This window comes from Notolabrus celidotus, chromosome 10 (assembly GCF_009762535.1).
Source record: "Notolabrus celidotus isolate fNotCel1 chromosome 10, fNotCel1.pri, whole genome shotgun sequence".
Taxonomy (NCBI): domain Eukaryota; kingdom Metazoa; phylum Chordata; class Actinopteri; order Labriformes; family Labridae; genus Notolabrus; species Notolabrus celidotus.
Window position 1 is genome coordinate 707461 of NC_048281.1, and position 14936 is coordinate 722396.

Consider the following 14936-nt stretch of genomic DNA (forward strand, 5'->3'; position numbering starts at 1 on the left):
AGCACTCACCATAACTAAATTGAAAAATGTACAGAAAATCCATGTGATCGGTATCGGTGATCGGCAGTGATCGGCACTCATGGCTGATCGGTATAGAAATCGGCAGCATAAAATCTGATGGGAGCATCCCTACAATTTAATAATTTTATGTTTTCTTTTTGGTATAGAGCATATCAGGTTTCTTTTTATGGTCTTTTTTAGATGTTACATGCTAGTTGAAGAAAGATGCAGCGAATGCTAAGTTTCTCAGTATCTGCCAATAATTACACATCAGCTACAATATAATGTAATGCAAAGTGCAGCAAATGGTGTAAATTCTGTTCAGTAGACACACTTTTTAGTTTGGTTCCCTCATGTCCCTTATCTCTGCCTGCCCTCCGTCTCAGTCTCCATTTCAGACTCACTCGCCTTCTGTTTTCTCAGTTCTCTTATCTATTTTGCGACTTTCCTCGGGCCATTTCTTTGTCTACTACCCCAGCCTCTCCTCCTCTCCCTCTCGCTCTCTGGTTGACCTAGCACCAGTTTCATTTCCGCTCGTTCATCCGTCTGTCCACCGCCTTTTTTTGAGGGGACTAATCTCTTTTCCAATCTCTCTCTCATATATGCTTGGTGAGCTTCCATGCATGGGAGTTAATGAAGGAACTGCATGGGTAAACACACAGGAGGACAGATAGAGATGGACCAGAGTAAATATATGCAAGCGTTCAAACATGCACTGACAGATGAGTTTGGCTTCTGACTGTGTGCGGTCTGCGCTGACATTACAGCTGAGGCTTGTTGGTCAATTAGGCAACAAATTAGAGTTTTAGTTTTATTAATCAGAAAAAAGGTTTACATGATTAGTCTCACAAAAGTTATTCATTAAAAGTCACTCACAGCCTTAAGCCCTTCTTACCAGCATGTATTAAATATTATCCACACGCTCACTCTTTTAAAAGTTTCTGAGAAAACAGCCACTTCTATGTCTTTTCATTTAACATTGTGCAAAAAAACAATTAACTGTAACACTCACAAAAATGAGAGGGTAGAAGGAGACCAGTTTTCTCTCAAACAAGTACCTGTAACTCAGTTAGATTGCACTTTGAAAGTAGCCCTGGCAGACTTTGTTCAATGGGGACGATTACAGAGGAAGTGTGCTTGTTCTGTGGAAGTGGAATTATATCTTTGACTCTCACAACTAAGAAACACCTTGGTCAAATGACTCAGTTTGAGGAATGCTTCAAGGATTGTGCCAATGATATTGAGTGTTCATTGTTAAGATTGAATACAAAACACATTTAAGGATTGCTGAGAAATAAAATGACTCTTGGAAGGATAGTTATAAATATACACTAAGGTTATGAGCACCTTTGAGCATGCTGGGATGTGGCACAGCTACAGAGTGTGCTGCAGACCAAAGCATGGCTTGCCATTCCTTACCAGTGGGTGGCGCTCTGACAGAAATGAAATACTTGCTTGTTCATGTTTCCCCAAGGGGACATAAAGCAATCATGTAAACCTGTTAGGTCCCTCTGTGTTTCTGCAACAGCAGCTTTCTGTTTCATAGCAAGACATCAAAGTCTGATGGGCCGCCTCAGCCACACCTGTTAACTTTGGTGCACATGTTGATGAAATGATCTTCTTTAACTTTTCTGATCGACCCTCTATGAGGAGCTAATCTAGTTGTGATGTTTAGAAATGGCAACTTTTCTTCGGTAGGGTCTGTACAGCAGTCAGACTCTACTCTACTGTAGTCAGACTTACAGTGTCACAACAATTTGAAGTGGAGGGGTGCTGGTGGCCTAGCAGTCTAAGCGGCCCACATATAGAGGCTATAGTCCTCATCGCAGGGGTTGCCGGTTCGATTCCCGGCTGGTCAACCATTTCCTGCATGTCTTCCCCCGCTCTCTGCTCCCCACATTTCCTGTCTCTCTTCACTATCCTATCAAATAAAGGCAAAAAGCCCCAAAAATATAACTTAAAAAAAACAAAAAAAAAAACAATTTGAAGTGGAACAGATGAGCCCCTTTGAATGTATTCATGTTATAGAAACCTTTGTAAATGTCTAAAATGCCCCCTTTATAAATAATATTTTTGTGACAAAGTGACAACACCATTTACAATATTCAAAATGTTTTGCACCCCAGTTATTATATCTAACATCAAATTAAAAAGCTGAAAAAAAATAACATTTTAATGTCTATTACTTGGATTCTTCAATGTAGGTAAAGCAAAAGGCCTTTTTGAGGCAGTGCAGTCAAATGTGAGCACAGTATTGACACAGCACATTTTGAAGTTGCTATGCTAAAGCAGTTGGTATTAGAATTACCTTTCCTTGAAAAAGCTTGGTATGATTCCACGTCCAACATTCACTGGCCTTGAAGTTCTGTTGTTATATCCACCGATACTCAGGGCTCGTTAGCTGCTACCTGCTCCATTATGCTCTCCCACTCACACCTATCTTGGGATCTTTGGGGTTAAGTGTTGGGCAGGTAGTGTTCACTGGATGTTTAAAACCTTTTACCTGCTCTATTAAAAAAACACTAAAGAGGTGAATGAATCAAACTAGAGTTCCAGGTCATACAACCCAAACCCTCCAAAAACCCTCTTAAGACTGGCTCCTAACAGACTCAATCTTTTTTTAAGCTCTGTATTAGAGTGCCAAAGATGCGCATAAGCAAGCAACAAGTTCACGACTTTCCAGCAGCTCCCCTAGCAAATAAATAAACCACTGCATCCATCAGCTACAAAGACAGACCAATCTCATTCTGTTGGAAAAACTGCTGCTGAATAAGAAAACTGCAAGCTAAAGAATATACCTTGGCAACAACCCCGCTCTCATTTCCATATCCTTCCTTTTGTAGAAATATAGTCACTTCTAGCTTTGAAAAATCAAGATGTAACAGCAATCCCAGCAAACCAGAGGCCTCCAAACGACCACAAACCAATAGGTGACATCACGGAGGAGGTCCACCTCTTGAATAAAATTCTTTAAGATGTGATCCATAAGCAAGATGGAATCACTGACTATAGCTGCTTCAATGAGACCATGAGGAAAGTAGAAATGCACTTAAATGAAACCAGTAGTGTAAAGTCATGCTATTCACATTTTGAATGTTTAAAATACTTTATATAAATACAAGTTTTGAGTACACTTGATTGGATCCAAGGTGTCATAGTGTTTGGTCCTTAGAAATATCAGCAGTTTCCTCAAAAAAATGGAACTTGCCTGGAGTACAACGGTGTAATATGTGCTGCTGGGTTTCACACATAGTTTCATTGCAGAAGCCAGTAAAAAACAGTGAAAAGCAGCACAATGGAGTCTGAAATAAGGAGGAGGAGAAGGTGAGTAATCTTACCATCGTCTCCTGATCCTGAGCCGGCATCTGCGGAGGAGAACAAACACGGTTATTAACCAGAGGCTCGCACAGACACAGACATTAAGATGAATAAGCGTGTCTCTGCATATGTAAGTGTGTGTCTGGGCCGATGTGAATACCAGCTTGAGAGTGCATGTGTGTGAGAGTAAGCCTCTGTTATCATGATGGTGTTTGAGCAAGACGAGATTCCTCCAAAGATGGAGCGGAAAGTGGTGCTGAGAGTCAGATTTGAAAAGGAAAACAGAAATGAGATGATAGTAGATGCCCCGGGCTTTGAGTGTCATGGATTTTCCATTTTTTGCAGCGTAACATCAATGATAACACCTCCAACTGTGGATTTTCACATGGTATGAGTATAAAGGCACCATAGGCCCTGTGTTTCCAGTTTTCTGTGTTTTTGTATGTCGACGACTCTATGCTGTACTTTGTTGAGCTCCCTCAACGCGTCGAGCTCGCTGAATTGTTTAACGATACGGCTGTGAAAGGGATACTGATGAGCACTTCGAAGAACAGGCACTGTGTAACTCGAGCCTTGGCATAAAGCGATCTGCTAAAATGCCCCGGGCCAGACACCAGACGCAGGGCCTCAGAGGACTGCAGGGAGATAATAGCTCAGATCCATATGAATACCCATGTGAGACGGCTTTATAGGGTTTATATGAAGAGGGGCACACACTAGCCGGATTATTGAGGCCATCACAGTCCTAAAACACACGGGGCCTTAGCAAAAGGCTGTCCTGATACTTTAATGGCATGAGCTTCGGTTCAATAAAATACATTTCTGACGGGATAAAAACACGTCTCGAGTGGGATGATTCCTCAAGGTCAGAGCAGCAGATGGTCAGAAGTGCTAATGGAAAGTAAATCTCAAAGCAACCTGTGCAATCTGAGTGTAGTCAGAGAGGTGGAGCTAAATCCAAAATAAAACTCTTACATGACAAAGTCGAATTTTAAAGTTAAAACAATATGTTTCTTTAGTCTGTTTTTTCCCCTTGATTATTCTGTACTTCTGTAAGAAGTAATAATCAACACTCCTTTGTTAGCAGCTGCTAGTGTTAACTAACATACTGAGGAAACTGGAGGTCCCTGAAAGTTAGGGCAGCAAAATCAAGGAGGGATGTAGGAACATTGAATTGCAATATATTTTGAGTGCCACTGTTTTTTACTTTAACAACACATTCAGAGTCAAACATTACTGCTTTTGCAGGAAGCATTGCCATCAGATGGCTTGCCATGTGTGTGGGCTGCAGAATTGTATATTTGGAAAATAATATTTGTATGGTGTTTATTACTGCTGTGTCAAATGCATGCCTCAAAACCCTTCAACAGGGCTGCATTTCCTCACAACAGTGTGTGAAATAGTGTTGCCAGAGTAAACCTGATCCCACAAGTAAAATCAAATCAATTTGCAGGAAGGAGTCCAACACATTTCACCTAAGCCTGTTGACACTGTGACAAAAAATCGAGTTTCTGTAAGCATTCTAAACACAGAGGATTTTTTTCTTTTTTGTTTCAATCTATTAGGAAAACACGTCTCGAGTGGGATGATTCCTCAAGGTCAGAGCAGCAGATGGTCAGAAGTGCTAATGGAAAGTAAATCTCAAAGCAACCTGTGCAATCTGAGTATAGCCAGAGAGGTGGAGCTAAATCCAAAATAAAACTCTTACATGACAAAGTGGAATTTTAAAGTTAAAACAATATGTTTCTTTAGTCTGTTTTTTCCCCTTGATTATTCTGTTGTGAAACAATCACAAACTGATTTTTCGAGTGGGGCACCTGTGATTGTAATTTTTTCATTCTCAAAATCATTTTCATAATTTTCTGTATTTGAGCAGCCAACACGTCTAAAATCTGAATAAATGTTTTATGTTTAATGGAGTTTCAGTAAAGTCAAGCTTTATGTGGAATTCATATTCCTTTACAGCCAGAAAGTAACATCAGATAACATGCAGACATTAATCTTCTCCACTGGATTACTGCTAATCTCAGTCGCTGGACTCTGTGGCAGTGGATGCAAAATTTAACATCTGAGAAATTAAGATTTACAACACATGAATCCTCTGATGACTGTGACACAACTTGCAAAGCATTCATGGATGTCACTAGAGTTAACCTTAACCCCCCCCCCCCCCCCAAAAAAAACAACTAAACCTATCTAAACAGATCAACACATTTAATTAACCTGTTTCCATACCTGTCCTTCCAACCAAACACAAAGATCATTTTGAATCTGTTTTTAAAGTGTGTGTGTATTTTCTAATTGTTATGTTTTTCCTTGTTTGTTTTTTACAGTCAATGTCTTCTCTGTTATTCTCAGAAGAGAGCCATTGGCCTATGTTGGAGCAAAAGGAATGACATCAGGTTAATACATAGTTGGTAAAACTCTCAATGCCATAAAATGCAGTGTTGTGCTAAATACCTCAAGTATAATGACTATGAATCAGATTCTGACTTGAGTTGAAGTCCTGGAGTACTTGCTTTTAAAAACAAGTATTCAAAGTACTTTTTAAAATATCTCTAAAGGTATTTTCACAAAGCACGAGTGCAGTAAAGACTACATGGGTGTACATTCTGCTCGGTTCTGTTTATCTGGAAAACATGATTTAATTAAAGCTGGGGTTGGCAGTCTCGGAAAACTAGCATGAATTTGAATGTAGCATGTCCTCAGGACTCCGTCTAACCCCTCCTCCCTCAGAGCTCCTCCAAAACGACGCCCCCCCCCCCCCCCCCGCTCACATGCACGAGCGCCGCTGACTTGCGACCATATGATGGTGACTGATTCAAAACCGGTCCTCACCAAAACATTCTCATAGTGAAAGTTAAAAACACAAACAAACATGGCTGCTGTTAGTACTCACAACTCCTGCTGCTGTTACTGAGCTGAACAAGCAATAGCTTTTATTTTTCCCACACAGTCAGCCTCCAATCTTATGACTTGAGCCCAGATTGTCTTATTTATTCATGTGATTCCATTGTTTTTATTGGTTGACTGTTTTCTGATATGCTTTTTAAAATGGAACCTTTAGCACTTTTATCATTTTATCATTTTATCATGTCTATTCATTTTACCATTTTTAGTGTTAGATTCGTTTTTAGGATATTTTTTGTATGTTTTGCACATTAAGTAGATTGTTCTGTCTGAAGTCTATCTTGTAATTTTGTATCGACCTAACATCTCACTGGCTGCAAAACAAGTTTACCTACGGGTACAAATAAAGTAACCTGAACCTGAACCTGAACCTGTCATGCTAGCATTATCCAGTTGTACTGGTGACACGATATCAGGAGAAAAGTTATAACACATATATAATACTGTAACAACTCTACTGTTTGTTAAACGTGTTCAGTGTAGATTACTTAATTCCTACAGTGTTGACAGTCAGTGAAGGCATCAGGAGAGTGTGTGAGCTGGAGAGAGGAGAGACAAGAGGAGAAGTTCTTCATTCATTCAAACATTGATTGTTGTTTTGTTGGTTGTCGTGGTAACGGCGGACAGTGACCAGTTATTAAAGCTGAACGTGTTCACCAATCGGCTCGTCATCACTACAGTGTCCGGACAGACGCTACAGTACATCTACATTTCTGTAGGACTTAGTAAATGTCATTCATTCTTCTACTTGTCAGAGCCCCGTGGTGAGAGCTTTTTAGACTCTGATCCAGACTACAGTCCTGAGTAAAGCACCTCATCGGGTCAGAGGGGACAGGCCCGCGGTGGAGCTAGAGGGGCAGTCAGTAGAGTCAGGGGAAGTAGAGGCAGGAGACGGGGACTCAGAGTGCACGCCGGGGAAATGTACGCGCAGGAGGCGGGCAGAACGGCAGGACGGGATTTGAATGGTTTAAAATTTTGGGTCCCAAAAAACGGTGATTGGTTGGTGTTTTCCCAGGTTTACTTTGGCTGTAGATAGCAGCTTTTCTACCTTTTTTTTTAAGAACACATTATGTATTATAAAAGTAGTGTGGGAGGTAGAACCTTCAGTTATCAGGCCCCTCTCCTTTGGAATCATCTACCAGTCAGGGTCCGGGAGGCAGACACCCTCTCTACTTTTAAGAGTATACTTAAAACTTTCCTTTTTGATAAAGCTTATAGTTAGAGCTGGATCAGGCTTGGACCAGCTTTTGTCATGCTGCTATAGGCCTAGACTGCCGGGGGAACTGGCACACTGACACAATGGGATCCTAGCTCACCCTCTTCCCCCCAACCCCCTCATCACTTACTTTAACTCTGCCTGTCCCATTAAAGTTACTAACCATAGACCTTTCTGGAGTCCCTGAGCTCCCTTGTCTCGTAGATTCCTCTGAGCTGCCGTAGACGTCCTCCTGCTGTGGACGATCTGGACTCCAGCTGATACGGACGTGCTGGACTCCAGCGGCAACAGCTTCTACTACTCGTCTCATCACTATCACTTCTCTCTCTTACTCCCCTCTATCTGTCTTTCCAGACCCAACTGGGTCGAGACATGATGGCTGTCTAACATGAGTCTGGTCCTGCTTGAGGTTTCTGCCTGTTAAAAGGAAGTTTTTCCTCTCTGCTGTATCTAGCTAAACACTGCGAGGTGCAATGCTCATGGTGGATTAAGGTGGGGTCAGACTGAGTCTTATCCTGTCTTGGTGTTGGGTCTCTGTTCATAATTTGACATAGAGTGGTCTAGACCTGCTCTGTTTGTAAAAGCGTCTTGAGATAACGTTTGTTGTGATTTGGCGCTATACAAATAAAGATTGATTGATTGATTGATTGATTGATTGATTGATTGATTGATTGATTGATTGATTGATTGATTGATTGATTGATTGATTGATTACCATCAGGACATAAAGATCATTTTAACCAGTATAACAAAAAGTGGATCTAAATCTGATTACCAACCCCAGCTTTAAGTACAGTACTTAAGTAAATTTACTTTGTTACTTTCCACCACTGGGTATTAATCATCGTTAATCAAAATCAATCACTAAATCACTCAATCATGAGGTTATTCCTTTTCCAGCACAGAGGCATCAATGGAGAAAGAATATCTCACAGTAAACACACACACACACACACACACACACACACACACACACACACACACACACGCAGGCTGATGATCATTCAGGTGTGAGCTTTCTGTTTGTGAAATACCAGCATTATTTTTCTCTCCTTGAGGTAAAGGACAAGAATATAGTGGTGAGTTGTAGTCAACTTGTTCCACTGCCTTGACTACCAATTCTAATCTCACAAAACATCTATCCAAACAACACACTTCTTTTCAGCTAGCTGCCAGAGAGCCCGGTGCTTCAAACAGCTGTGACCTCGCTGCAGCATGACTCTAGATTTTAAACCACAACCAGCTCCACAATCTGTAAACCAGGAAGGACTACACACACTGTTTTTGAGATATGCGGTCGTAGACATGCTTCCCATACTAACTTGAGTCTGCTGCATTCAACGAGCTGATTAGCAAAACAGTGGTGAGATGAGTGGCAGGAGACATTCATAAGAGTAATGAAGCAAAAATAAGTAGTGGTGGAAGTATATATCCCAAGACAGTAAAAAATGCTCTGCTTTTTGAACATCATTAAGTAACATCATGCTGCTCTCTCGTCACTCTCTGAGTGGAGGTGTTTTAACTTTAAAGCATGTTTCAGAATCAGCTGACTGAAGGTGTTGCTCACAGCAGAGATGCTCATCTGGGGGCTGCAGCTGAGTGACAGGTCTCCACGAGCGCTTTCTTTCTCAGCCGCCGGACTGATTCTGACCCGGTTGTGCTCCCGGCTGACACCTGACCATGTTTAAATGTTTATTTTTCTCAGTAAGAAGGAGAAAACTGGACACTGTGAGTCTGAAATCTGATTCTGTTCAGTTGTCCTGCTGCAGTAAATCCACATGTTGTAGTCTGAGTCTTCACTCTATGACCATGCGTCCACAGAGATTATTTATAAGCTGCTCCTCACGTTGATATTCAGCATGTTAACATTTTGAACATCTCAATATGATCTGTAGCTGTTTAATACTGTCAGTAATATACACTGTGTCGTGAAGGAACATTTGATTTAGGGGAAAAAAACACACTTGTCATTATTTTTGACATGAAAAACATTCATGTTATTTAAATGATTAAACGATAATTGTTCATTAACATTTCCAAAGATCGATCACAGAAAATACTTGAAATTTACATCCTTAATTTAAAGAGATTAACCTTATTTGTTTTAATATTTAATACTTTCATTTGGGAATCGTTCACTTTCCATTTCTCTAGAATTGTTCGGAAATTTTTCCTACAAGGTATTTTTGTACGGTGATTTTAGTTTTTTTACAAGGTGCTGAAAAAAAGTGTGCAGTGGTTTAATTTGAGTTACAACACACCTTAAAATGAAAAAGGATGACTTTGTTTACAAAGAAATATAAGAGAACAAATATATATTATAACTGTACATATCTGAGAATTGAAATAAAATAATAGTTATTTAAATTTTGAGTGTATCCTTACATCCCTAAAAATAAGTAATGCTAAAGTTACATTACCAGGTAACTCGTTACTTTTATAATGCAGTCGCTCGGTTAATAATGAACTTACTTTTGATATTTATTAACTACTTATTGTAACGTGTTATTACTTTCCTGTAACTTAGCCCACACTGCTTATATGACCAATGTTTGTTGATGGAGATAAATCAGCATTTAACACCTTTACTACCATCACCTGAATTTACAGACTCTTGCTGCAGATGGTGTTGGTGAATTTGATGTCTGGGTTTAAGTGCAGGCATCAAGAGCTGAATGCAGAATACAACAGTGTATAGCTAACTAGACTAAAATGAGGAGTGTGCTTTGGCAAACTGCTGAGAGACTCGTCTGCTGTGGAGATACTCTGTTTGAAACAGGAGTTGCCCATAAAGATTTTAAAATGATAGACTAATTGAAACGAGAGGTTTGAATTACTACTGAGGGAGAAAAGCCTTAGTCAGACTAGAAAACAGTGTTAAATAGCGTTGAGATAGGCCAACAGGGGCCTTCTACAAGCTGTAAACAATACACCTTTTCATCAAACACTGTTACTATCATTACCCTCTTCTCCCCAGTCTTTGCAGTCACTGCCAGATATGCAGCACTCACATAAATAACACTGCCAGCTGGGAAGAGGATTATATGTAACAGTGTTTAATGATTAAAGTTTCATCTTTCAGGTTTTACTGTTTACTAATTAAGTCAGAAGCTTTAGAAAGGGAACACAGCTCGTTATTAAGTAGTATTATTACCCAGCTGTGTTACATACTTGATTCTGATTGGTCAAAAGCCTGTAACAGTGATTCATTATCAACAGGGATCACACACATATCAAATCAATCTGAGTAAAAGTTGCAGCACATTCCCCCTCTGCCTGTTGACACTGTGGTAAAATGTTAGTGTGGTCTCAGGCTGGTCTTGGTCGTGGGGGAATAATGACAGGTGGAGGGCACAGATGTGAGAGCAGACTGAGGAGCTACTGGACTTTCCTGTCAACAGAACCATCCTGTCCTGCAGTCCAGACAATGGAAGCAGAGCGGGAGAGAGCATCTCTGAGAAGCTGAAAAAGCAACTGAAATCACAAGCGGAGGTAATAATATTAGGAATGCTAAGGTTGTGACATTTACCTGACATTTGATATTAATAAGATAAATAAAAAGGTGTGTCAACTCCAAATCTCAGGGTAGAAGTCAAACTGAGTGTCTTCTTTTTTTCAGGAGGCATTATTTGTTTATTACACGGCTAATTTCAGTGTTGCCTTATCCAACAATAACATCACTCAGTATGAGGTGAAGAGAGAAGAACAAATTCCCTTAACCTTCTTTGTGAGTGAAATAAAGTAGAGGCAACTTTACGTGTAACATGAATACACTAAATCCGTTTTTGTGTAACAGCATGTAGAAAGAATTATTATCAAGTTCACTTCAGGAGGATTCTTTGAAGCTGGAAACATATCCACACAGAATTTACTAAAAGTTCTCACCTCTGTCTCACCTTCTTTTAAACCTGCTGCATTCCTCTGACCTTGGAGCATGTGGGACACTAAATGTGCAGTGTTTCATGAAAAAGGCTTAGCTTGAAGGATCAGGCAGGAGTCAGGAGGGGTTCATGGGAGATCAATAAAAACCTTTAGTATCTGAACAAGGGCAGAGGTTTGAGGAGAGAAGACTGGCATTAGAAAATAGAACAAAATGGCCAGGAAGACAAGCACAGGCTTACTTCTCTGCTGCTTGTCTGCCAAATGAAGGCTCACAATGAGGAGAAACCAGACAATGTTATTTTTTGAGGCTCTGAGGGTGGGTTAGATAGCAGAGGAGGAGTACCAAGTGGAAAAAAAACGGTAACCTCCATTGAAAAAAGATGATTGAAGTGTTTTTTTTCTGTTCCGGGGTGATTGATTAGAAGAGGGGGAGAAGTAGGGAAAAAGAGAGTGAAACCCTTCAGGGGATCTTTTATTAAAATTACTGTGTGGTGCTCACAAGAGGCTATGCTGCATTTCACACAGATTGCACACACAATCCGTCATGCCTGGAGTTTACTGCATGAAGTCAAGAGCTAACTACTGGACAAGTTGGAGTCAAGGAAAACCATGTTTTCTGGTGAGGTTGTTGCAGAAAAAAGTCCAAATATATAAAGACGCTGCATCCCGTCTGTTGTATGTGTGCATATGAGACCCATGTGTAATGTTCGTCAAGTCTAAAACACACATTATCGTTGTGATGTGGTGACAGTATCTTGCATACAGTACAGAAGTAATAATCAACACTCCTTTGTTAGCAGCTGCTAGTGTTAACTAACATACTGAGGAAACTGGAGGTCCCTGAAAGTTAAGGCGGCAAAATCAAGGAGGGATGTAGGAACATTGAATTGCAATATATTTTGAGTGGCACTGTTTTTTACTTTAACAACACATTCAGAGTCAAACATTACTGCTTTTGCAGGAAGCATTGCCATCAGATGGCTTGCCATGTGTGTGGGCTGCAGAATTGTATATTTGGAAAATAATATTTGTATGGTGTTTATTACTGCTGTGTCAAATGCATGCCTCAAAACCCTTCAACAGGGCTGCATTTCCTCACAACAGTGTGTGAAATAGTGTTGCCAGAGTAAACCTGATCCCACAAGTAAAATCAAATCAATTTGCAGGAAGGAGTCCAACACATTTCACCTAAGCCTGTTGACACTGTGACAAAAAATGTAGTTTCTGTATGCATTCTAAACACAGAGGATGTTTTTCTTTTTTGTTTCAATCTATTAGGAAAGCACAAACTGCTATGCCATACTTCTTCAACAGATCTTTGGACTGATTTGTTGTTGTTTAGCTTTGTGCTATCTCGTCCATCAACACTGACCAGCTGTGTTTCTACAGAGCAGTACCATAGACTGTATATATAACGGACAGCGTCGCTCCGCCTTTTCCCATTGTACGGTTTTGAAGCCAAAATATCCTGTTCCAGAACGCTGCCATCTTGTAAATTTTCTGCAGCCAGAGTCTGCGCAGTAGAGAATTTGTGAGTTTCCACGGTAACAAGCTCCGCCCCACAGCGTACCGTCCCAAGGTCCTACAGAGTTTCTCTCTATGTCAGCTGTCAATCAAAGTAAACCTGGATGTAAAACCCCGTTTTTTAACCTCTAATAACTAACGAAGAAGAAAGTTTTCAGAAAAAAGAGGACTTGAACACAAAACAGTCAAATAATAACTACATATCACCACAGCATACGGATGTGAGAAACATTCGTACCAAGGGCCTGATCTACTAAGATCCCAAATAACGAGCGCTAATTTGCGTGTGCATATAATAATTTTGCACGTGTTAACAAGTGCAAAAGTGGTGCGGCAATCAGTGTTTTGATGGAGTTTAGAGAGCGATTTGATGAGGCTTAGTCTGACACTCTTGCTCTAGAAAAGTTAGGCTTCACTTGGATGAAGACAGTCACCTCACTGTCCCAGGGAGCAACTTTCGGGTGAACGTTTTTAATGCCTGATATCATCATCCAGCAACTGTCCCAAAGATTCACCAGCTTAAATGGAACTGGGAACATGTTTGAGTCAATTCACCCCAACACACTGCTGCAAGCACGAGATGAGGAGTTACGCAGAGCTGCCTGGTGCAGCTCAGTGAGCGCTCATTCTCCAAGTTAAAACTAACTAAAAACCCCTTGATGAGCACGATGGGACAGAATAGACTGAGTGGACATGTCATGTTATTTATTGAGAATGACAGATCAAAGAAAATGGACATACAGTGCATCGTGGACAAGTCCGCGGAGCTTAAGACTCGTCCAAACAGTGGTGAGTAGGCCGAGTACTTCATATTGATTTTGTGTTTGTATGTGAAGATGTGAGCCGCTGTGCCAATTTGACTAAACTGTATATCTGTTGATACAGTGACCTACTGTGCACTCATTATATGAAAAAGTTAAAGTAGGTGTCAGAATGATGCGGTCGCTATCCGTGGTGCTGAACTGCTTTGAATTTGTGTTGTTTTATTATTATTATTTTGTTCTCTTGGTTTGATTGACTAAAACATGTAGTAATGCTTGTAAGCCCAGCTTTTGCGGGCATGTTGTAAAGCGATGTTATGATGAGCTTTACAATGACCGCAGTCATGTGTGCGTAACGCTGTGCCAGTTTGCACCTGCCTTTCAAACGTGCTAAATATAGACGCAAAAACAGCGCTCGCTATCTGCTTCAGGTTTGATAAATCACATTGTGTGTGCTAAATGATTACATTTGCATCTCCTCCTCCCAGTATTTTGTGCGTTCTGATGATCTACATGTATTCTGCATATTCATGAAGACAAACACGCTAAATGATTTGCAAGTGCTATTTTGCTCATTTGACAGACGCAATCCCATTTGCTCCCGGTTAGTACGTCAGCTTTGCGCGCGCTATCAAGTTTGCACGTGTTTTTGTACAGGCAAACCTTTAGTAGATCGGGCCCCAAGTGTATTTATTTTTTAAAGTTTGACTGCAGCCCCATTCAAATGAATGAGGGAGACAGAGTTTTTGACCTATACTGCAGCCAGCCACTAGGGGGAGCAGTTCTTGTGGCGGCCTCACTTCGAGCAGAGCGACATTACGTCCATTTTATAAACAGTCTTAGCAGCCCCAGAAATCTTGAGTCATTAGACCGAGGAGTTGCTGCAGTGATTACAGAACCAGCGGTTTCCAATGAGCTTGTCCTCATCCATATTGTCTTCAATGGCCTCTGAAAACCTCTGATCTGTTGACCTCAGGCCTGACTCATCTCATTGTGATGGTCTGTTGTAATTAAGTAAAATACAATCTGGCATTAACACAGAATGTTTTATCCTGAAAATCAGGTAATGTAACCTCCTCAAAGTGAGACAGGACTGCTCTACTTACACATTTCTTCTGGACATCAAGAATTGTCAATAAGCAGTGAGCAGTTTACCTAAGGCTCGGTTCAAGTACCAGCAGAATACACGGCTGCATGGTAAGCAGTTCTGTGTCTTAAACGACTTTTGAGTAATTCAGGGAAAATAAAGCGTATATTCTACAGGGCATTCTTCAACTGTAAATGATTTTCTTGAAACACATTGCCAGTGACTTTATTCAGCAGGC

General features: G+C 40.6%; 1 protein-coding gene across 2 annotated transcripts in view; it reads right to left on the reverse strand.

Annotated features, from left to right (window-relative positions):
• The window catches only part of tmeff2a (transmembrane protein with EGF-like and two follistatin-like domains 2a), a 202854-nt gene that overhangs the window by 99150 nt on the left and 88768 nt on the right, over nucleotides 1–14936 (reverse strand). For both annotated transcript variants that reach the window (XM_034693327.1, XM_034693326.1), the window contains exon 4: nucleotides 3339–3365. In XM_034693327.1, coding sequence (XP_034549218.1) covers nucleotides 3339–3365 — 27 coding nt within the window. The remainder of the gene's footprint in view (nucleotides 1–3338; nucleotides 3366–14936) is intronic.